Raw genomic sequence first — 25006 nt, 5'->3', positions numbered from 1 at the left:
GTGTATTGATGCTTTTGTAAATCTCGATAACTAAAATAGTCCTATACCTTATCAGAATTAACTCCTCCAATTATTCAGAATCATTTATAGACTTGTATTCTCTCTAATACTAGAGAGTCATGTAATATGATATTATAATAAATTTGATAATTTTTAATTTAAAATCTAATTGTTAATTTTTTTGAAGTACATTTATCACCATCTTATATTAGAAACTATAATATTGGATATCATCTATATTCATCTCCTGAGAATGACTTTTTTAGAATGACTTCTTAGTGACGTTTGTTTTGAATCATTCTCATCGCCATTAATGGAGAGAAAAGTTATTGATTTTACACTTTGTTTGAAAGAAATGTCATAATATTATATTTTAAGTGATAAAAGTGTCACATTGTAGTGTCTCTTTTCTTTACTTTTGATGTATTTTTCTTTCCATTAATGAGAAATATCATTTTGTTTTTGGGCTGGTTTCAGCCACATTGATGAGACAATATTTTATCCCAATGAAAAGAGACTGGCTTGTGGCGAGTACATAAGTGTTGTACTTCTAAGCTCTTATAAGGCTAAAGCACATGGTGGAAAGGTTAGAAGTGCCCCATCTTTAATTAGGACACCTATTTTCATGTTCGAAGAGTTCATGTATGATGTCATTTCACTTATGAGTTCTATGCGTTAATCTCATGGCTCATGGCTCAACCATCTTGTTAACTTTTGTAGCAAATGACCCCTCGAGTGGCTAAAGAAAGGTATGGATTTGAGTTCTCAAACCTATACTTTGGTGACATTGTGATAACAATTTATTATATTTCTTTATTTTTTTTTGTTTTTCCCAATTAATTAAGTAAAGTGATTAGTCCCAAAAAAAAGGAATTATGTTGCTTGTGCCACCAAAATTTTATGTTAGAGAATCTAACTTCAAATGTATTTTTTCTCTTTTCCATTAAAGGCAAAGTTTGCCTTAAAAACAAATGGTCCAATGTCACATGAAATCCGTACAATAATAACAATTTATTTATTTTTGTCATCTAAAAATAATTATTTACACTGGATTTATTAATATAATTTGCAAGAAATAAATTTAGGGGACAACAATAATGCTGATACGGAAAAAAAGAGCGAAACTAATCGAAATTCGTCTAACCTACCTGCTAAAGTTTTCAACTTCTTTTTATAATGCTGATACAAAAAACAAAAAGTTACTATTTGCTAATGGCATAAAGTAAGAGTGCTGATATGGAATCTGTATCTTGGTTACGATATGTCAGAGAATCGAGTGTGCATAAAATTATTTAAATTTGTTCGACTAGTAATTTAAATAATTTTAAATCAAGAGTATAAGCTTTTAGAATAAAAGATAACAGTATCCTAAAAAATGTAGAAGTGGGTATATATTAAACTCTTAAGAAAATTTAAATCATTTGAAACTAAATTATATATCTAGCCATATTTAATTAGCTATATCATTATCATTACAAATGTTGTTAAGTAATCTCTTTGTTCATCCATGGCAATAAAAGCAAGTTTTCTCAACATCTGCACAATGTTTTATTAATGAATGCGTTGATGGTTTGTGCTTATATTATGTATTTGGGAATGAATCATTTTACAATATTTATTTGAAATTTTGAATAGCATAAACCTTACACGATTAATAAATGGCCTCAAAAGGCACCAACTGACGTACGTTTTCTTCTCAATCTCACAAACAATAATAATGGCGATGATGAGAGACTCAAATGAATATGACTCATCTTCAAACCTTACATCATGGGAATGATGAACTTAGCAACGACAACTTTATCATGAAGACTTGAAAATACGTTGTTATGTTTGTTCGTGTATTATTGAAAATATGTTGTTATGTTTGTTCGTGTATTATTGAGCAAATTATTATCATATTATTTATATTCATATTCAATTATTATTGGTTATTCAAAAAATTATATAAATGAGTCGTGAATGATATACTAACTATGTATAGATTTTTTACTCTAAAAGTACATAAATATTACGCGTTTATAATTATAGTGAAACTCATAATAGTGATTTTCCCCCTCTTACCTTCACCTCCCCTCTTCCCCCACCACCCTCCAAATGACACTACTTTCTCTTTACTTTTTTTTCGAGTAAGATTCTCCCCATTAATAGAGAGACAAATACTACAAAAACAAAGAAAACAATAATATGATAAGATACTTTTATCTTTTTATATACAATATAATAATATTTTTGTCATTAAAAACACATGTAAAATGAAGTACATGTCTCTCCATTAATGAAGAGGATTCTTGTATATTTGCTAGATAATGCTAGATTTAGTGACATACTTTAAGGGTTTAGGAGAATTTGTGGATAGGTGAAGTCTTGAAAGTAATAATAAAACGATGCATACTTAATGGCCGTATCATGTATTTAGGGGCCAACAATGGATAATGCTATGCATTTGTCATTGAACCTTTTTGTGTGTAGATAGCTCATTTTGGGCCTGAACTGGTCAGAGCTCAAGAACAGTATGATTGTAAGAATATTATAAAATGACCCATTCGCAGTTATTTTGACACTTTTCCTTCTCAATATTGAAATACAACATTGTTTAATTTAATTGCAGCAACCGATCCAAACATTTGGTACTTTTTCAAGTGTTCTATCTAATTCTAAGAAGTAGAAATATATTTGAGGGCTTTATCTTGACCATATTTATAAAAACTAGTTCGTCAAATCGAAGACACAAAATCAAAACATACCCAAAATGGAAAAGGATGCTATGAGAAGGATATAGGATTTAAAGAATAAGTAGTGAAGTGACTATGGTTATAAGAAGTTAAAGCTGAGGTAAGAGAGAAGAATCATCCGAAGAAAAATGAAGCTAATAATGTTGGACAGAGATGAATGTCCTTATTTATGTCTCATTTTCTGTCTTAATTTAATGAAAAAGTAACACTTAATTAAAAAGAAAATTTCTAAAAATATAAAATAACATATTTATATTATTTGGAGAAAACTCATATACTAAAGACATGAGAACATACTAATTTTGGGACATATGATCCCATTCAAATGGCTTTTTATAAAAATTTACTGCCCACAAACTATCTCTGAAAGTTTTATACGTTATTGGTTTAAAATTTAAAAAATCACAAAGCAAAAGAAACATATAATCACATATATAATATCTGAAGAATGACTCTTAAAGCATATACATTTGTGATTGAATGTAAAATGAAAGTTTAATAAGATTGATATGTAAATTAAGATTTGATTTCTCTTTCCTACACATCGGTCACGTGTGGTCTGAGATATTACCATCGTGCTTTTCGCTTGCTCTCTGCAACCCTCAGCCCACATTGCTCAGTGCTCACTGCTTCTTCTGCAAATCATTCAAATCAAAACAAAACTCATCTCTACATTTTTTACATTACATTTTACACTCCATTACTCTTTTCTAAACAACAAACTACACTCTTTTCATTTCTCAACTTTGCTAAATATGTTCGTACAAACACTTGCACTTGCAGCCTTTCTTTCAGCCGTCTTTATTATTATTTTCATGCACAAAACATGATGTGCCTCTTTTCTTTTCTCTTCACATCATCACTCATAAAAACAATAACATAACAATAATTATTACCCTCTTTCTACCCTCATTATCACTCACTTTTCCTTTCTATTCAACTTCAACTCAAACCCTTTTTTATTTTTATAATAAATAAAAATAAAATCGTGCTAGTTCTGGGTGTTTCTTAATTATCCCTTGTCAGAGACTCTATTTACTGCTTCTGCCACAGTCATTTTCGTATGGTATTCACACCTAACCTCATTTGCCGCTTCTTCTTTGTCACTTACTATTACTGTTTCTTGTGCCCCCCTTTCACTTTTCTTACTCACTCATCATCTTCTTCTTCTTCTTCTTTTCTATCAACAAAGGACAACTTCTATTACTCACATTTCATTTCTTCATCTCTCTTTCTATTTTCTCTCTCTCTTTCTTAACTGAAACACTTCAATGGCCACTCCCATTGTGCGTTCTTCGATTCCTTCACTACCACCACCTTCACCAAAGTCTCCACCGGAGTACCCTGATTTGTATGGGAAACGCCGTGAGAGTGCCAGAGTTCAGATGTTAGAGAGAGAAATCAGTTTTCTTGAGGTTAGTGAAACTTTCTACTTTCAACTTCTTAACTCTGATTCTCTCACATTCACTCACATTTGTCTAAATTTTTAGTTAAATGACTCAAAGTTTGAGTCTTTTCATGTTGGGTTAGTTTCAAATGGAGGTAATGTAAGACTATGTTGACATTTGACGGAACCTGATTCAGAATATTGGGAAATTTCTAAATGCTGGGGACATCACATTTTCATGATCAATGCTGAACTTTGAGTGGAACCAGAGCAATAAGTGATTTCTTTTGAGATTCATGAGTAGATATAGTCTTTCAGCTTATAATACCTTAAATCTATGATATTTTTCATTTCTATGACAAGTTTTTGAACCACTGTACAACCTTTGCCAGTGGTCTTCTTCCCTTTGAAGCTTCATACTAGTTTAAAGTTTGACCAATAATTTACACAACTACAGGGTTCAATGTGAGGAGATAGCTAAATGTTAAAAAATTCTTCTAATTTCATGAAACATTTAACTATGGGGGTGATGGTTGAGGAATTCACCGTCTTGTTTCAAGACTATAATATAGTTGCAAATAGTTGGTTTTCTGCTTTTAATTTCTCAGGTTGTTGGTTATTTTTCTATTGTACCAAGGATTCCCTACTTATATGTAAAAAGCACTTTATGTAATGATTTATTCTGCTCCATCCTCAGTAATTAGATGAGATATTGCAGAACTAAGAAGTTGAACAAGCCAGTATGATACTGCAGTGAATGCAGCCAAACTTTCCAATTTGGTCCAAGTTTATGCATGACAATTTTCAGACTAGTTAAAGTGTTAAACACATTCTCTTTCCCTTCTCTGTGTTCAAAGCAAATTTATTGACAATTTTGCATCTAACAGGAAGAATTAAAATCTGTTGAAGGGCTTCAACCAGCTTCAAGATGCTGTAAAGAGTATGTTTATTTGTGGAGTTACATGCCATGTAGAATTTTAATCTAGGGAAATTCCTTCAAATATATGAATTATTGCTCGCCAAATCTATGGTAGTAAATCTGTTTTTCTGATTGAATGCAACCATATTGCAGGATGGCTGATTTTGTGATAGCAAACTCGGATCCTCTGTTACCTTCGTAAGAATTATTATCATCAATCCTACCTTTTTAGTTTAGAAGTATCATGATTCTTATGCCTTTCTCTTTCAATCAGAAACAAGAAGAATCGCCGGTCATGTCGCTTTTGGAAGTGGCTATGGTACCATTTCTTTATCTGATCACTTCATGGGTTCTATACCAACTGATTATTCAGTATTGATCCAGTTGGAGATTCATGTGTGTGTGTGTCAATTTTTTTGAAGTGGCTCTAGTGCCCCTTATTTATCTGGAAACCTCATAAGCTGGTTTAATTTCACTTAGTGAAGCATCAACTTGTATCATAGTAATCCTTAATTTCAATGGCAAACATGAATGATGAGTTATGTTTCTGTGCAGTGGTATGCCTTGTTTTAACTTCTCTTGGATCTGTTGCTGCTGCTGCTGCTGCGAAGGGGTATCTGTACAACTAAAATTGCCGCGTTGCGAGTGCAAACCATGCAGTTGCAATTGTTTGCCATCCATCAATTGCTCCTTATCAAAGTGGAATTGCTGTTTCTCTTGTCCTAAATTACATTGCTGTAAAGATAGTTGTGGTGTTGGAAATTGTTGTATACCCTCAAGTTGTTGCAAATTCAAGTGTCCATCTTGCTCCTCTTGCTGCAGCTGGAAATGCTCTTGCACTTGTTCTTGCCCAACCTGTCCAAAGGTACACCCATGTTGCTGTTGTACAAAGTCCTGTTGGAACCCTTGTTGGTTATGTTGCTAGTAAATTATATTCTTTCTCAAGGCAAAAAAAAAAAGAGGCCTAAAGTTCTAATCCTTATAATTGCATTTATAATAGCTAGATTATAAATTTTGGAAATATAGATTTATAAATGTTTTGAGTTAGATTTTGTGCCCTGTATGGATACCTGAAGCAATTATAATATTGCATATTTGTAACTGTGGGTCAGCTAAGCTTGATCTTTCGCTGTTCAGAATCTCCAACAGTGCAAGTGATAATGAAAGACTCAAATAATATAAAATGCCCATTTAGTATGGATTCCTTTCTTCCATATCTTTGTAGAAGAAATATGATTGTTTCAATGCTTCATATTAAAGACCTTGATGATTAAAGCAAGTTGGGTTCTTTATAGATATTGTAAGCCCTGCCAGTTTCCTAAAAACATGACAAGGAAAAAGTGTGTTCTTATTAGTTTTTGGTCTTATTGATTTTCCCTATGTTTTTTCTTTTCTTTAAGGTGGTCCTACAAGAAAGTTGAAAAAAATCTTCTGAAGTGATTTTATTTAAAATATGTTAATTATTAAAATTGAATTATTTACTCAATTTAGAGATATAGACAGCTTAACGGAAAAAGGTGATGCTGGGTTTGGTGAAATAATCGAATGGCACAAGCCAGGAAAATATGTGATTGCGGTGAAGAACCTTTTTCTGCATAACTGACACATGGCACAGGTCACAGGAAATGTCTTTTCATTCGGTACAGATTAAGAGCCTTTCAGGCCCAAGATCGTTTGGAATAAGACACTTCGAAATAAGCAGTAATTAGAAATTCAGAGAAAATGTTAACTCAGATCAGAAATGACCGTGTGTAGTATGTACTATGGTAGAACTTGCTAATACCTTATCTACCCTGATTACTATACACTCATGTACGATAGAGATGGACAAAAGATAACAATAATTACACATGGGTTGTTCAGGACCTTAGAACTATCCCTGCTTCTTTTCCATATTTGTGCAATTTTGATTACTGTAAGTGTAACCAGTGCAGGCTACAGTTATGCACATTCACTCTATTGTTTTTGGACCTTGTTAGGACCAAGCTAAGTTTATGTTTTCTGAAACTTGGAAATTAATTTGAGTATGTGTTTTGTCCCACCAACTTTTAATGAGCAAAGCTAATCATGTTATTATAGTTTATGGTAACATGCCTCAAGTTGTACCTTTTTGTATTTTACTTAAGGCAACCACATTGGGTTGAAATGACAGACAATGAGACCCACAACATCATAAATCTGTCCATGTATAAACCACTCGGCTCTTAACTTGGGCTTCATTGCTCCACAAAATACTACCAAATCCAGAAGCAACTGAATCATCAGCACCCCTCTTGGATACTGGAGCACATCTTCTGCACCAAAAATAAGAGAGAATGATGCTATGAGAAAAAACAAAAAAAAAATGATGCTATCAGCAAGAAAATGATACGGGAGCACATTTCCGTTACTCCCCACCATGGGCTAACATTCACATCATACATGAATCCTTCAGCCCCCACGTTTGTCAATGTGCGTGTGTACTATGCAACTCTTGATTCCAAACAGAAGAGAATGATGGGTAGTTCAACTGGCCATGGCCATTGAATTTGTTGGAGCAATTCAAGTCAGGTAGGTATTCTTGACAATGATAAAATATTATGACGTTTCTATTCGACCCATTTAGCTTACACCACTCATGGAATTAAGGTTTGATTGTTGTTGTTTCATTTGTATTTGGTCTTAAGTATGGTCTAAGGGACACAAAGAATGCAATGAAATAATCGGCCGGAGGCATAATATAAAAGGCAAGGAGAGACGGCTTTTCGTGGATCGACATATTCATCACCATGAGCTCATATTGTGGATAAAGCTTCTCCTCCCGGTGCATCACCGGAGAGGGGAATCGGTGTTATCATTAGTGCAGATTTGATTGCACTTTAATTAGACTCCAATCTGGATGAGTTGCTTTCAACAATGCAGCCAACCCACTTATGTGTGGACATGACATGGACGTACTTAAATATCAAAACATACACAAGTCACAAGTACAATTCACATCATCAAACATAAATTTCCAAACATATGCAGACAAGTTTTGGACAGCCTGCGTGATAATCAATGGGATGAGCATTCATATCATCCTTGTACCTTGTACTTCAAATTTCTTTGCTTGAACTTATCCCATCAAATATATTTTTATTCACTTTATCGAAGATTACAAGGGTATTTTTTAGGTCTAACTCTAAATATTTAAAATAAGTTGTGCTTTATAAAAAAAGTAAATTTAAGAAATGTTGGCTTGAGCATAGTAAATTCAACAAATAAAAATATACCATTCAATGTTGTAAGATCTTGATGTAGTTAACCTGAACAAAAGTGAATATAACCATTTTCCCACGAGAAAAATACATGTACACGGATAGTGTGATCTTGCTGTATCATCTCATTCATTTTTAATCATTATTGTCTCTTAAATAAAAATCATACAAATAAATGGCAATGATACACGTGTAAATTTTTACACGGTGCATAAATATTACACTTTTTTTTCTCAATAATGTATGCAAATAAAATTCAATTTCAAACATTTTTTATCCACGGTCTATTTTTTCCCCCACCAAAGTGTTTCTTATCATACTGTGAAGACTAATACTTTTGGAAAAGACGAAGCAAATTTGTTATATAATTCTAAACATGACAAAAAACCAAACACATAATATCGTATTTAAACAACCAAATCATGTTCCAAACTTCGATTATGAAGAAGAAAAACAAAATGATAACGAATGAGAATATATATGTTGTAACACAGTTTGTGTCACTCTATGTGTCATGAATTTATGTACTTAATAAAAAAATTAACTTAAATATTTTCTTTTTAACCAATCACAATTTCATGGCAAATAAAGTGACACAAACTGTAAAATAACGTTGGCCCAATGACATTTAGTTTGAAGAGTCACCCCATTGGGCCCTAGAGAACTAAACTGCCACCACAAGAAAAGGCCTCACATCCAGTGTAAAGCGAAACGCCACGGAACGTTTCCGTTTCGAATCGCAGGAAAATCCCGGTTCAAGGTTCCGGCTCCGACGGTAATGATCCACGGTGCCACATTCGCCATGGAGCCTCTTCCTGGTCCACCATTTCTGGCGGAGCAAGAAACGAAGATTCCTCTCTCCATTTCATTGAGTTTGATATCAGAATATATAGTATAAATAACATTAATAGGATAATCTTCATTTTGACATCTAACTAAATTTCAGGAGATTAATTAAGTTCAATGGACTTAAACCTTCCTTTTCTGCGTGTTAAGTTATCTCAGAAATTATGTTATTGCATGTATTATTACTCGTAATCGGTTAAAAAATATATTTAAGTTAAAAAATTAATAATTAACTATTTTTTAATTAATTATATCTGATGGTATGTGTAGTAATACAACTTATAAAATGACACATGTGTACCCTTGGTATTTAACATGAGTCTTATTTTTATTTATTTAACAAATTTTTATTTTAAAATTTATTAAGTCATGCCACTAAATTTAAGAAGATGAATTACTTCCTTTACTCATCAAGTGTAATATAGTAATACACATCATCATTAACTTACATTTAGTCTATAGGTGACAGATAAAAATAGCATGTACCACTTTCTTTTCTTTAATAATTTTTTATACATTTTTCTTTATTACTGATTTAAAATCAAAAGGTGATTTTTATGTAGAAATGCTTTGTACAACTTCTGATTAAAATAATTTAATTATACACCAAATCATGAGCATACTCATTGATTATATTGTTGACTGTGAGGTGATTAATCTAATAATATAAGAATAATTTTAAAATTAAAGGTTTGATTACTGAGTATGACATTTGTTTTGAGGAGTAGTCATTAATTCAAAAAATGACTAATTCCTTATTGAAAAATGTTAGTGAATACTATAGCAAAAAAATAATATTAACATTCAGATGCATAGGTTAAAAAAGATCACCATATATATGCTACTTCTAGTCTATGCACCACTTTAACATTATTTTACCATGAAAATTTACCTTTTATAACATGTTTATTCTACGTACCTTATGCATAAGCTAAAAAAACCTTGATAAAGAACAAACTTAAATCACATGTATGATATTTATAGTCTACTGGTGGATCAATGTCCATGCATCTTCATATATCAATCTATCTGTTGCCGACGTGAACGTCATCGACTAGTTGCCCACCATTGATGTTGAATTTACCTTCCAAGTTCCAACCTCTCTCTAGCTTTCTATTCTGAAAGGTGTATGGAACTTGATCCACCGAGGCAAATGGCCACAAACACATTTATCTCTTCATGTCCTTTTGCTTTTAAACTACAAAATAAAAACCACCAACCTAATAATAATAATAATAAATTTTGACTCTTTCTTATTTTATTGTATCTTTGAGGACAGTCTAGTCGATTTTAGGTCTGTTTATGAGTTCAGTTTTGAAAGATAAATAAAAGATTTCAGAACCAATATATTTTATATTCTTGAGTCTTTCATTCTTTATTTTAAGAAATTCAACTCATAAACAAATTCTTAGCGACAATCTTAGCCTTCCATGGCCCACACTCTTTCTTTTATTTATAAGCCTAAGATGAAATAAAGGAAAGTAAAGAGGACCAAACATAGCATGATGATCCCAAGGAGGAAGCCAAAAATGCCAACCACCGGGCTATGGCGCCTGCCTGTGCTGCCGCCACCACCACCATTGCCACTTGATCTTTGGCGAGCTACCCTCCTCGGTTTCATTGGTTTATCTATACTTTTATCTCTGGCCATCACTTTCCCTCCAGAAAACAATAGATTCTTGACAAAGATATTTGTAAAGTTGATATGTTTTTATTTAGTAAACATTAAACGCAACTAAGAATGGAAATTAAAGCTACGTTTCTAACTCCTAAGTATAGGAGCAGAAGAGGAAACAAAGAAGTGTGAAATTGGCATAATGGGGAAGGGGTAGTATTTATTTCATATACAGCTTCTCTAGCTTGAACCACTTCTTGGTGGCAACCTTGGCTGTTTCGGGTGCAAGAACAGAGCAAGTTTCAGGAAATTAATGAAAAACTCACTTATGTTTTCACTTTCGTGAAGGGTAGAGATTGGAATGAAAATTATACCGCTCTCAAAAGCACGTCTATGACCATGTCTCATTCTAATAAAATTTTAACACTTAATAAATATAACATGTATATTTTTCACAGCTCAAACCTTTTTAGTAAGTGTCACTATTTTATTGGATTGACACATGATTGGAACAATTGAAGGTTTTGTTGCTTGGTTTAAGTGCTAACATTATACCAATTGAGGGCGTAGATTTACATTCTAAAATCTTATGAGTATATTGTTATAAAAATTTATATATATTACATCATTCATTATTTGTTTATATTATTTTTTAGGAGAGTTAATTATATATAAAGATGAATGAATGAAGATCGAATTACACTATCAATAGATATACATTTTTCTCAATTATTATTATGGTTTGAAGTGGATTCCATATTTTTTATATAACTTAAATTGGTTCTTTAAATTTGAAACTATACAACATAAAAGTTGTTTCCCATTAATTCAATATCAATGTTGCTAATCACACGCCATTAAGTGACCGACCTAAAAATTATAATTTTATAGTCAGTTAGTTTTGTCTTTTTCTTAAAATTCGCATGATTATATTAGTGTTGATAAAATGAGTTGACCTCGGAAAAACTTACAAAACAGGACCTAACTAGGTTTGGGCTGCTAGATATATATTTTTTGGGCACCCATCTACCAACTTCATACCTGTGTAATTGCGGTTGTTGATGCTATAATTGGAACTTTGCAACCACCAGTTGTTTTGTTGCTGCTGTTACTTTTGGGTGGCTATCTGACTTTTTTTGATACTATCAAAAAAATAATATTGGATAACCAACTAATATTTTTTGGCTTGCATGACTATCCTCATATAAATTGAATTCTTAACTTTTGATAACTTAATCCAGAATAACTGTATTGGTATGAATAAATGTACGAACCCCAAAGAGAAAAGATGAGTGTGTTCTCAAGCTCTGGGTTAAGAAATGAAAGGTGAAATTGTTAGCACAAGAATAATATACTCTTTTCCATTAACACCATGCTACATTTAATCTTCATATGTTAGACTAAGGTGGTCATGTGGTTAAGAAATGAAAGGTGAAATTGTTAGCACAAGAATAATATACTCTTTTCCATTAACACCATGCTACATTTAATCTTCATATGTTAGACTAAGGTGGTCATGTCATGTTTTCACCATTTTGTGCTATTTTTGTTAGAATAGAGATAAGTGAAAGAATAGATGATAGTGAGATAGTTGGAAAGGGATGTGTAGATTTCATATATCAAAGCAATGATAACAACATTCTATTTATAACAACCATCCAACTAACTAACTAATAACAAATTGTTATTTATAGTAAACAATCTAACTAAGCTTTTGAATTACATTTCTATCATTCCCTCTTAATTCAAAATTGCTTTCAAATCTACAACACCAATTTTTCCTTTTAACTTGTTGAATCTGTCAGCCTTCAATGGTTTTATAAAGATATCCGCAAGTTGTTCTTCGGTTGAGCAATGCCTTATATCTAGCATTCTTTTGTTCACTTGATCACGAAGAAAATGAAACTTGGTCTCTATATGTTTGCTCCTCCCGTGTGACACCGGATTCTTTGCAAGATCTATTGCAGATTTATTATCTACAAGCAGTGTGACTGAGATCTTATCAAACACCTTCCATTCTTCTAGGCGAGTTGAAACCCAGGCTGCTTGACAAGCTGCGTGACAAACAGATATATACTCGACCTCACATGTTGACAAGGCTACTACCTTTTGCCTCATTGAACACCAAGAGATTGGGGCACCCTTTAGTAGGAAAATGTAGCCCATTGTGCTCTTCTTTTCTACTTTGTCCTCGCACCAATCTGAGTCAGAATATGCTACAAGATGTAGTTTGTTCTGTTCTCCTTGAATTGGAAACAACAGTCCATATTCTATAGTTTTCTTTAGGTATCTCAACACACGTTTAGTTGTTGTCATAAGTGATTGTCTTGGATCACTCATAAATCGACTAAATAGACCAACTCCATAGTTAATTTCGGGTCTGCTATTGCACACAAACCTGAGGCTTCCAACCAGTTGCCTGAATTGAGTTCCATCTACCCTTGCTTCTTGTTCACAGCAGTCTAACTTCACATTGCTTTCAACTAGAGTTTCTAAAGTATTGCAGGTTTGCATCTGAAATCTCTCCAATAACTCAGAAATATACTTTTTCTGATGCATCACAATTCCATCTTTAGTTTCTATGAATTCCATTCCAAGGAAGAATGAGAGCTTGCCAAGATCTGTCATTTCAAATTCTCTTTTCAAGTTTTGTTTCACTGTCTCAATTTCAGATTCGTTGTTTCCAGTTATGAGCAAATCATCCACATATAGGCATAACAACACAACACTATTTTTTATGGATGATTTCACATAGACTCCATGCTCCATTGTACACTTGCTGAAGCCAAGTTGTAGAAGGGATGAATCTATCCTCATATTCCAAGCTCGAGGAGCTTGTTTTAAACCATAGAGTGTCTTTCTCAGTTTGTAGACTTCACTCTCTCTTCCTTTGATTTCAAATCATGGTGGTTGTTTCACGTAGATTTCCTATTCTAGAGGCCCATTAAGAAAAGCAGATTTTACATCCAATTTCCACAAGTGCCATTGTTTGCTGCTTGCAGTTGCTATAATGATCCTTATTGTCTCAATTCTTGCAACATGGGCATATACATCTGAGTAATCCAATCCATATTTTTGCATAAAACCTTTGGAAACAAGCTTAGCTTTGTGTTTAGAGATTGAACCACCATGCTTTAGTTTTACTTTGAACACTCATTTGATAGGTATGGCTGATTTGTTTAGGGGCAGGGTCATTAATTCCCATGTTCTGTTTCTTTCAATGGCCTGCAATTCTTCTAGCATTGCCTTTTTCCATACTGAATTGGTAATTGCCTCTGAGAATTAGATCTATTCAGTGTCTGCAAAGAGTGCCATGTGTTGTATCAAATTTCCATCATCATTCACTACATCATCTGGTATTATCTCATAGTCTCTTAGTCTAGATGGTGCCAATCTGTGTCTAGGTGGTCTGTCTTTATTGATAGTACCTTGATTCTCTACTCTGGCAGGGTTCTCATATGCTTGGTTGGTATATTCCCATGTTTGTTCATCTGAAACTCTCAATTCCAGATCCAGTTCAGTCATAATTTGTGAATTCATGTCTGGTTTAATGTCATGCCATTCCTTTAGTTCATCAAAGATCAAATCTCTGCTATAAGTGATCTTTTTTGTTATTGGACTATAGAGTCTATAGCCTCCAGATGAAGTGTAGCCAACAAACACCAATGCTTCACTTTTCTTGTCTAGTTTCTTCCTCCTTTGATCTGGAACATGTGCATAGCATAATGATCCAAACACTTTGAAGTGTTTGACATAAGGTTTCCTTCCACTCCAGACCTCCTCAGGGACTTGCATATCCAACTTTTGGGTTGGGCTTCTATTTAGAACATAAACAGCAGTTGTAGCAGCGTCTCCCCAAAAGTTGTAAGCTAAGTTCTTGCCTTTGATCATGCTCCTTACCATATTCAGAATTGTCTTATTCCTCTTCTCAGCAATGCCATTATGTTGAGGAGTATAGGGTGTTTTAATTTCATGCACTATCCCTTGATTTCTGCAAAATGTTTCCATTTCAGTTGAGCAGAATTCTCCCCCTCCATCAGTTCTAAGAACTTTGATGTACTTTCCTGATTGCTTTTCTGCTAGATTTTTGAATGCTTGGAACATTGTGAAAACTTCATTCTTGTGTTTGATTAAGTATATCCAAATCTTCCTGGTATATTCATCAACAAAGGATACAAAATATTTGTTTCCACCTAATGAGCATGTTTCAAGTGGACCACACACATCTAAGTAGACTATGTGCAATATGTTCAATGATCTGTTATGAGTATGTGTGGTGAAGGATTTTCTTGGTTGCTTACTAATTAGACAATTCTCACATAGTTGTTTAGGGATCCTTATTTCTAGCAATCTTGAGACTAATTCCTTAGTATGTAACAGAGTTAGGTCCCTAAAGTTTATATGCACAAATCTTAAATGTCAAAGCCATGAATTATTGTTACTTACCTCAACAACCATACATTGAGATTCTAGTGCTGAAACACTAAATTGAAAGGTTCTGTTTTCAGCCAAATGTGCTTTCAAAATTTTCCTGTTTTGAGCATCAAAGACTTCAACTTGACCTCTGGTCATCTGCATTGTGAACCCATTTTCCAATAGTTGTCTCATGCTGATTAGGTTACTTCTCATGCCAGGTACATACAAGACTTATGTGATCTTTGCAAATCTTTTATTCTTTCCTTTAATCACTACATCACCAACACCTTCAGCCTTAATTGTTCTATCATCGGCAAACCAAATTCTGCTCTTCTTTGATTCATCAAGATTGATTAACCATTCTTTATGGCCAGTCATGTGGTTTAAGCATCATGAATCCAAATACCAAGTCTCTGCATTGTTAACCTTAGTGTTGGTTGTCATCATAAGGAGAAGAGTATCCTCTTCAGAGTCACTACTTTCCTTTATCAAATTGGCTTCAACCTGAGGTCTTTCTCTTCCTTCACCTGGTGCTTGACATTCTGTTGAGAAGTGGCCAATTTTCTTACAATTGAAGAATTTGATTCTATTTCTGTCTACTCTTTTCTTGCCTCCCCTCCAATTTGAGTTTCCTCTTGTGATATGTGCTTCTGTGTGATTATTTTTACTCCTCCCATGTTCATATGGATCAGGTGCACGTTTATAGATTGCATGCCCTTTTCCAATATCTTTGTTCTTGCTTTGAGTTCTTGGACCACCTCTCCAATGGAAACCTCTTTTTCTTGATGTTTGAGCCTGTAAGGCCTGATCTGTAGGTTTCTCAATGGACCTTTCCAATATTCTTTGTTCATGAGCTTCCAACGAGCCCTGGAGTTGATCAATCTTTAAGTCTTCCATCTTCTTTGATTCTTCTATGGCAACCACAATGTGATGAAACCGAGGTGTCAAGGTGCGAAGAATTTTTTCAAGAATGGTTTGATCAGTCATTGTTTCTCCAAGTGCCTTCATTGCATTTGTCAAGCTAACCACACGGTTGAAGAATTCTCCAATCTTCTCTGAGTTCTCCATCTGCATCAACTCGTATTGGCGCCTCATCGTCTACAACTTTACTTTCTTTAGTTGCTCTGCTCCCTCATGACACCTCTCCAAAATCTTCTAGGCTTCATGAAAATTTGCAACACCTGCAATCTTCTCAAAATATGCATTGTCTACACAGTGTTGTATCAAGAATAATGCTTTGCAATCCATCTTCTTGTTCACTTTGAACTCTGCCTTTTCTTCTTCAGTGGATTCATTGCTTATCATTTCAAATCCACTCTCTACTATCTCCATAACTTCTTGATATCCAAAGATAACTCTCATTTGGGCGCTCCAACGATTCCAATTTTTGCCATCGAGTATGGGAAGATGAGCAGGGAAGGAAGTTGAGTTTTTTCCGAGATTCATCATCATCTTCTTCTCCCTAGATCGAATCTAGCTCTTGATACCAAACTATTAGAACAGAGATAAGTGAAAGAATAGATGATAGTGAGATAGTTGGAAATGGATGTGTAGATTTCATATATCAAAGCAATGATAAGAACCTTTTATTTATAACAACCATCCAACTACCTAACTAATAACAGATTGCTATTTATAGTAAACAATCTTACTAAGCTTTTGAATTACATTTCTATCAACTTTGGATTAGGATGGATTTCAAAATGAAATTTTTTATTACTAAAAGTGTTTTCTCACATTTTTAGTTAAAGAAATACTTCATTTTGAGTTGTGTGATTGCATATTCCAATATGTGTTGCTTCCAAAAATCGAATATTTTATCTTTTTTGACCATCATGAGGATCTAGCGAATCTTACCCCACTAAAACCAACATCTTGTTGGTAATAGATATAATTTAAGGAAACTAAAAATACATTAATGGAATACAAATATATCTAGATGATAATAATCAATTTATCTTTAATATTTGTGACAAGTTGCTTCATCCCATAGATTTTCTCGGCATTTATCCCCTTTCAGAAGAAATATAAAGAAGATTCCCCCATCTCCTCCTGGTGAGACATTGTCACATATAGATCAAAGAAACTCAACATTCAAAAGTCCACTATTTAACTAAATCAAGAGAACCAATTTTCAAATTTCAACTACTTTCAAGTAATTAATTTTCAAAATATTTTATATTATTGTTACAAGTAAGTAATATTATAATTTTTTTTGTTCATTCAAATAATTATACCTAAGGTGAATTAGTAGTAATTTTACAAATAATTCTATCTAATATGTATTAGTAATAATAATTCTAGAATAGTGAACAATTAAGTTCAAATATTTGATTGATCCATAAATGCAATATTCTGTACTCCTAATAATAAATGTAAAAAAAATCAATAATTATATTAAAAAGTGATATTACATCTGTTTAAAAAAATTATCATTGATAGGTGAATTGTATTATATTTACAAAATAATAAAAAATTAACAACAATCCACATGCTAAAACCTAGTTAGACTCTAATTCAACCTTGTTTAATTATCCCATTTGTACCTGGATTTAGCTTGCATCTAAAAGTTGATTAGAGGTTTTGTATGTCTTTCTATGAAGTTATAGTGTTATAATGAGAAAAGGGAAAACAATAATTCATTACGCATGCGCATTGAAAAAGATGGTACATAATAGTACCTTGATTTAATTAAGGTGGGGAAATTGAAAGAAGTTACGTATGGTGATTCTTTTTCGTAGTACACTATTATTTTCTTTTGTCTTGGTTCACCTTGCCTCATTCATCCTTCAGATCTGAATTCTGATACCTTTGGGAACATTATAATATATACTCATTGTACTTTGATTTCTTCTTACATGTCATCAATGAGATGTTAGGTTCTAATGTATCAAATTAAATCAAAGTCGTTAAAGCTGTCATTAAGATGAAGAAATGAGTAAGACTTTTAAAAAATATTATATGTAGTTAGAACTCAACATTGATCATATGGAAATACTGACTCGAGGTTAGTAACTCAATTCTTAATGAGTATATATAGTGACATCTCATATTAAAAATTAATAAGATAAAATTATACATGAATTGTCAAAATTAATGGTGATTATTATTGTGTATGTTGGCTCCTAACTTTGAAATACTACTAGACCATGGGTATTACCACTATGTTATAGAGAATCTCACTATCTAAACTTCCATAGAAATTTATGAAATAGGAAGGTTGGATACCACGGTCGTGGATCAATACAATATAGTAGTGTAGTACCGATCGATCCACGACTCGACCGTATCAGCTACCACGACCATTGGTGAGTATTTATTAGTAGATTTTTTAATCTGGTTTATGGGCTTTAGGTTTATGTATTGGGTATTGATAATACGATATATATATATATATATATATATATATATATTTATTATAATATATTGTTATTTGATGACATATTAAGTTCTTCTTTTTAGATTGGTTGTTATCAATAGTGTCACTACATAACAATTGACAATTAATATCAAAGCTACTAGTAGTAGATGATTCTTAATCTAATGTCAATTTTATGGTGGAGAAGTTTAATAGAACTACTAGCTTCATATTATAGCAAAGAAGGGTTAAAAATAAATTGGCTCAAGAAGGTTTATTGAAGGCATTATGGAAGATAGACTAAATGAGTTGAACCAGAAATATTATGAACTCGGTGTAGATGTGTTACATGCATTAACATGAGTGTTTGTGAATGGATGAATGACCCAGGTGGAGCATGAGGCTTTAAAATAGGTATCAACAATGTCTCTCTTATCATCAAGAGGAAAATCTTCTTCAAGATGAGAAGTGATGAATCTTCATGACATTTTTCAGCATCATAGAACAATTGCAAGGTGTGACATGAGTTGAAAGAAATATTACAGGTGTACCTATGACATTGACATGAATGAAATGTGTGAGGCTATATATACTTCTACTTGTAACCTAGTGAATTGAATTGTAATCTTATCATCTAATAGCATATAGTCATTTAATACTCACATGAATAACCAAATATAATTAATAACAGATTATTTTATATTCTTTTCTATGTTTTATTATATATTCTTTAGTGGATTACCTGTTTCATGTCCCTCCACACCATGATTATATTTTTTTGTGTTACACTACAAACATGACAAAATGATTAGGACAAAAGGTTAGAAATCATGATTATTGATATCATTAATTCAACAACTTTGAATAACTATTTAAAACTAGAAAGATTTAGTAAATAATTCTATGATGTAAATTATAGTTTGATGGGTGTTAAATATATTCTACAGAGCCTCCTGATGGAAGTTCCTTCCAAAGATAAGGATTTTCTTAAATCACTACATATGAAACACTATCTAAAACTAAGAAAATAAAGAAGATAGATAGAAACTAGAAATTAAATTATGTTTTGGTGGGGGTTGAATATGATAGAGAATCTCTATCCTTATATTACTAGTTTATAATTTGCATACATAGGACCCAGCTCTTTGTCCTTACCATAATTCAGATAAGCATATACTCTACCGTATGCTTTCAGACATCCACATATTTTGCAAAATTTGGCTTTTCTTTAGTCAAAATTAAAACCATGCTTTCCGATATTTTACATATATTATATCTTTGTCCTGATTTATTTTCCCCCTGACTTTTTTTCCTGAAAAAAATAATATATAAACGCTATTTGGTTAACGTGATGTTAAACTTATGTATAAATTACAAATAATGTGATTAACGTGCCTCTCATAGTCATACATTACATCCTTTTCCTCTTCACTGTAGTGAACCTGTGGAAATTCCCCTGTCAGGACTAAGTTTATTGGTTAGCATATATGGTAGGATTATGATGAAGAGTAAGACACTTAGTATTCAATTCAATTGTACTCTACAACTTGAGTTGTAATCGCATATTATTAATTATGTTCCTTGATCAAGGTAAAAAGACATAAAGAAAGAAAAAAACTCCTCCTAATTAAAGAACTTATGGAGAAGAAAGGGCTATAAAAACAAAAGAGATTTATAAAATTAAGGTCGGGATTTCTTTTATTCAACATAAATTAAGTTCAATTCTAGATAAAATTAATTTTTTTTTCGATTTATATTGAAATATATTTTAATATTTTTTATTAATATTGTATTGGGTTGAGTTGGTTCGAGTTATTAGTTTCCAAGAATAAAATGAGTTAGTAATTAGTTAGTTTTGATTGTTAAGTGAATTAATTAGTTTTCCTTTATTTTATATAAGACATTTATTATAACTTTATCATTCAATTCATTTATTCAATTATCGAAGATAAATATTCTTTTCTTACTCCTTGATTTCTAATAATTGTCATATTTGAACCACTAGGGTTCTTAACAATTTTAAAATAGCACTAGTAGTAGATACTGTTAAGGCTAAATACCTACATTTTGTTGACAATCACCAGCAGCAGCACTCTAATGTGGAATTTTTTAGTAGATGGTACCCAACTGGTTTTCATCTTTGTGACTAACCAATAAAAATAAAATATTCTATGCAATGTAATAAGTATTTAAACCCGTAGAATTTGCATTTTCAAATCAATCATGCTTGCTCATTTTCTTATATTATAATTCCTCTTGTACTATTTTGTCTTGCTCATGTATTTAGGAAAATATCAAGATAGTTGTGCTGTTTGGTAAGCTATGTGGGGCCATTGCTATTGTTTTTGTGTCTAGAATGTTTGATTCCCTAGGAAAAGGATTCTGTCTCTAGACATATTTCTGTTCTCATGTACCAAGTCAATCCAAATTAGACAACAAATGAGACAGATGATCCCCATCTGATTCCCTGTCTCTCTGCCGCACTACAATAACAATTACCAATAAAAAGTTTGTCTTATAGCACTGATATTCCCTTCCCTTATATATATGAGGACCACATTATGTTTTTCTCTCCCTTGTGTCAATGATAAAAATGTGATGCCATGTAATGGAACCGGTCCCTTCAAGCTTGTGAATTTGTGGAGATAAAATTATGTACATCTATCATAATCAAATTGCTCCGATTAAAAATATCGTGCATTCGCCATCCTTTTCCTCCCTTTCATTTCCCTTAACTCTAACAATTGAGGTTATTCTTAGGACGTTAAAATAATTAGTTGGCACTTTCCTATTTTATTAGTAATACTTTTTAATATAGAGCTGACATAATGGTTATAGAAAAAAATTATAATACATTATTCTATAACAAAAATCATTAACTTAAACGAATAGAAGTCATTGTCCGTGCATATATCATCAAACAGTTTAGTTGTGTTTGCTCCTCTTAAAGCTCTTAATTAATTTGTTCAATAGTAGTTGGTAATGGTAGAGAATAAAAAAATGTATTAACTTTATAAACCGTTGTTGTATTATCTATTATTCATATTTAAATAGAATTTTTCAAAAAAAAAAATATAAGTGAATAATGGATGATATAGTAATATAAATCTCTACACCAATTGCATAAATATTAAACCCTTTATTGAAATACTCATGATTCATCATGAATAAAAAATGTATACACAATTCAAAATAATCAACTTCCTTAGGAAATTGAAGAACAAAAAAAAAACAAAAATCTGAAGCATATTCTTCTTGCAATGACCATTATACTTAGCCTAGTACTAATGTCTCTTAGAAATCTTACACCAAATATATATATACATAATGAATTTTAATACACTTGTATACTAAACTTTGCTTCCTTGGCTTTCTGATGCAATGGATGTATCAGGTGAGGTTGATACACTTCTACCATTCTGGTTTTTATCACTCTGTGACATTGAGTTTGGTGTCTTAGGTGATTTAAGAGGATGATGCCTATGCCCATTACTGCGGTGGTGACTCCGGTGGTGGTGGTGGTGGTTATGACCACCATTTTCTCTCTTCTTCTCCTTAGGTGTATCACTTTCTTTTGCATCTTTATTCCCTTCACCATTATCACTTGGAACTGTGTAAACAAATGGACCAATTGGAATATCATCAAAGTCTTGAAGTGGCTCAAGAGTCTTAACAACTGTGGTCATTGTTGGCCTACTCCTTGGCCTATGACTGAGGCATAGATAAGCCAATGCTGCAGCTTTTTTGGCTCCTATCTCTGAATATTGACCCTCAAGCCTTGGATCCATTATTCTGCTAAGTTTCCTTGAATCATTTAAGTATGGCCTGGACCATTCCACTAGGTTCTGTTCTCTTTGTGGACGACCCTTTTCCACTGATCTTCTACCTGTTAGTAGCTCCATTAGGACCACTCCAAAGCTATACACATCACTCATTGCTGTCAAATGACCTTTATGGAAAAAAGAAATTTTTTTTATCAAAATTGAGTTATATAGCTATAATTGAATTGCAATTAGAAACATATTAGTAAAGTATTAAATTGTTAAATTAGTTACCTGTCATGACATATTCAGGGGCAGCATAACCTTGTGTGCCCATAACTCTTGTTGAAACATGAGTATCATCTCCTTCAGGACCATCTTTTGCTAAGCCAAAATCTGAGAGTTTTGCACCATAATCCTGGAGGAATAAATAACAAGAGTTTAGTTGAAAATAATTGATGAAAGGGGTTGTAATGGAACATTAGAAACATAGGAATTGATACTTACAGAGTCTAACAATATGTTTGAAGCTTTGAAATCTCTATAGATGACTGGTTTCTGTGCCTCGTGTAAAAAAGCTAGACCCTTTGCAGCTCCAACAGCTATTTTCATTCTTGCAGACCATGGTAATGAAGCTGAATATCCTGCAATTGATTCAATCCCAAAGAAAAAGGTTATTATGTCAAAATTCTAACCAGAGTGCAAATAATAAGATAATGATAGTTGTTAAGATACAAATCTTACTTCTAAAAAGTTGATTCTCTAAGCTCCCTCTTGGTAAATATTCATATACCAAAAGCCTATGTTCCTCTTCACAGCAATATCCAATCAATTTCACAAGGTGTGGATGTCTTAATTGACCCAGAAACACAACTTCAGTCTGTATAGTCATCACAATTTAGAAGACCAAAAGAAGGGTCAACTCAAAACTCATAATTCTTAATAGTTATAATTAAACCATTGCAACAAAGTGTCCATAAATAATGTACTCACCAACCACTCTCTGTGACCCTGAGATCCATCCAAGTCTAAAAGCTTTACAGCAACAGTTTGAGCCTTAAGACCAGGCCTAAGCTTATCATCAATGAACCCTTTATGCACAGGTCCAAATCCTCCTTCTCCTAAAAAGTTACTTGAAGAGAAGCCCTGTGTTATAATCTTGAGCTCAGCAAGTGTGAAAACATGCAGGTTAGACCCTGCTAGAGAAATGGACAAATCTTCTGAAAGTGTTGTGCTTGGAAAACTCAAATCAGTCACAGAGATCCTGTTTAAAGAACCTTCAGGCTTTGTTGTCTTTGGAGGTGAAGCCACAACTTTATTATTGGGTTTTGGTGAATGGTAATCATCATCACCTTTAAAACAACTTGGAAACATAGATTTCCATGTGATTTTCATCACAGTCATTGAGATATACTTGAGGAAGATTGAGAATAAGAGATTATGGGGTGGTTTTAGAATTGGAAATGGATTTAAGAGTTTAATAAGGGTGCTCCAAAGTCTTGAACTTTTCTCTTAGCACAGTGTTGATGAGTTTTTCATCTACTTTGTTTTTGATTTAGTTGTCTAGGTCCTATACACCTTAGAACTCTTCTTCTTTGCTATGTTTGCATATTTATATTTATATCTTATATATAAGAGAAGTGGTTGTTGTTTGGGAAGGATGAGAAGACCAAAGATTTGAAGTGATTTAAATATTTGGTAAATGGGGAACCGAGTAATTTGGTCTAAGATGTTAGGTTGAAGAAAAATGCCATGATTACCCCTCTTGGTTTTTTAGCATTATTATGGATGTATAAATTCGGGAAGGGGGACTTAGAATAGAATAGTCATATGTGGAAGGCTCATAAGGGAATTTGAAAATGATTTAATATGTATATTGACGGTGTAAATGTTTTTTACAGTGTCAGTAAATTATTCACCATTAATTTATTAATAATCATTAACTCTCAAACAAAAGTAATACAAATTAATGTAGATAATATACTGATTTTAAATTCATTTGAGAATGTTTTTCTTTCATTTTCTAATAACATGAGGTAAAGTTTTAAGAGAAAGGCCAAAAATAACTCTTACTTTCACACATGATTTTTATTGCATACCCTTGTGTTTTAGCTTACAGTTTTATTTGGTAAGACAAAATTTCTATGGTGTTGTCTAAGACTCCAAAATGAAAAGGAAAATGCAGACTCCAGCTATTTCACTGAGCTAACCAAAGGAAATATAAAATTTTATTTGAATTTTAATATTATATAGGATAGATTTCAATATTTAATATATAGAAACATCCTTGTTAGAAATGACAATTACACATTTTTGAAAGGTATTAATTTCATATTGGTTTACTTGGTTAACATAAAAATTGTTAATTCACATTCTAATAATAAATATTTTGCTTTCATAAAAAAAGATAACTGATTAAAAAGAAATGTGAATAAATATTTAAGAATGAAAATTATACTAATTGATTTTAGTTAAGAGAAATTCTTTTTAAAAAAAAACAAAGTTTTTTAGAATGTATAATCATTGAAACTTTTAATTTGATTATCAGAAAGATTATTGACACCCAATTTAATATATACGTTTAAATTTTTATTGGTCAATTATAATTTTAAATATAGATATTAGATCACAGTTGGTAAAAGAATGTGAATAAGCAAATTAAAAAACCAACTGTCTTATTCTTATATACTCTCTTTGGTTATCAAAGTTTTCATTTTATCAAATTATAAT

The 25006-nt window shown here is 32.4% G+C and overlaps 3 protein-coding genes across 5 annotated transcripts; 1 reads left to right on the top strand and 2 right to left on the bottom strand.

The window, feature by feature from the left end:
- LOC109347750 (guanine nucleotide-binding protein subunit gamma 3-like) lies at window positions 3548–6023 on the top strand. Of its 3 annotated transcripts, XM_019587792.1 has the most exons (5): window positions 3559–4150; window positions 5010–5062; window positions 5195–5239; window positions 5316–5360; window positions 5597–6023. In XM_019587792.1, the coding sequence occupies exons 1-5, from the start codon at window positions 4007–4009 to the stop codon at window positions 5964–5966; spliced, it is 657 nt and encodes a 218-aa protein (XP_019443337.1). In that variant the 5' UTR covers window positions 3559–4006; the 3' UTR covers window positions 5967–6023. The 3 variants fall into 3 exon arrangements, with proteins under 3 accessions (XP_019443354.1, XP_019443345.1, XP_019443337.1); XM_019587809.1 differs by lacking the exon at window positions 5316–5360 and having other exon boundaries at window positions 3548–4150; XM_019587800.1 differs by lacking the exon at window positions 5195–5239 and having other exon boundaries at window positions 3553–4150.
- On the bottom strand, window positions 15548–16252 carry LOC109332720. Its single transcript, XM_019568143.1, has one exon. The coding sequence runs from the start codon at window positions 16250–16252 to the stop codon at window positions 15548–15550; it is 705 nt and encodes a 234-aa protein (XP_019423688.1).
- Window positions 21744–23791, bottom strand: LOC109347744 (probable serine/threonine-protein kinase PBL8). The gene is made up of 6 exons (XM_019587778.1): window positions 23774–23791; window positions 23270–23740; window positions 23021–23156; window positions 22784–22920; window positions 22571–22694; window positions 21744–22464 (listed from the first exon to the last, which is right to left on the bottom strand). The coding sequence occupies exons 2-6, from the start codon at window positions 23678–23680 to the stop codon at window positions 21866–21868; spliced, it is 1407 nt and encodes a 468-aa protein (XP_019443323.1). The 5' UTR covers window positions 23681–23740; window positions 23774–23791; the 3' UTR covers window positions 21744–21865.

This window comes from Lupinus angustifolius, chromosome LG01, assembly GCF_001865875.1.
Source record: "Lupinus angustifolius cultivar Tanjil chromosome LG01, LupAngTanjil_v1.0, whole genome shotgun sequence".
NCBI classification, from domain to species: domain Eukaryota; kingdom Viridiplantae; phylum Streptophyta; class Magnoliopsida; order Fabales; family Fabaceae; genus Lupinus; species Lupinus angustifolius.
This window is presented reverse-complemented; position numbering and strand designations above follow the sequence as displayed.

Bases quoted from the DNA above. Each gene is read 5' to 3' on its own strand.
- LOC109347750 (XM_019587792.1), top strand. From the start codon at position 4,007: ATGGCCACTCCCATTGTGCGTTCTTCGATTCCTTCACTACCACCACCT. The intron at 4,151-5,009 runs GTTAGTGAAACT...TGCATCTAACAG, and splicing joins GAGAAATCAGTTTTCTTGAG to GAAGAATTAAAATCTGTTGA. The intron at 5,361-5,596 runs GTACCATTTCTT...GTTTCTGTGCAG, and splicing joins CGCTTTTGGAAGTGGCTATG to TGGTATGCCTTGTTTTAACT.
- LOC109347744 (XM_019587778.1), bottom strand. From the start codon at position 23,680: ATGACTGTGATGAAAATCACATGGAAATCTATGTTTCCAAGTTGTTTT. The intron at 23,157-23,269 runs GTGAGTACATTA...ATGACTATACAG, and splicing joins AGGGTCACAGAGAGTGGTTG to ACTGAAGTTGTGTTTCTGGG. The intron at 22,695-22,783 runs GTAAGTATCAAT...TTATTCCTCCAG, and splicing joins CAAACATATTGTTAGACTCT to GATTATGGTGCAAAACTCTC.
- LOC109332720 (XM_019568143.1), bottom strand. From the start codon at position 16,252: ATGAGGCGCCAATACGAGTTGATGCAGATGGAGAACTCAGAGAAGATT.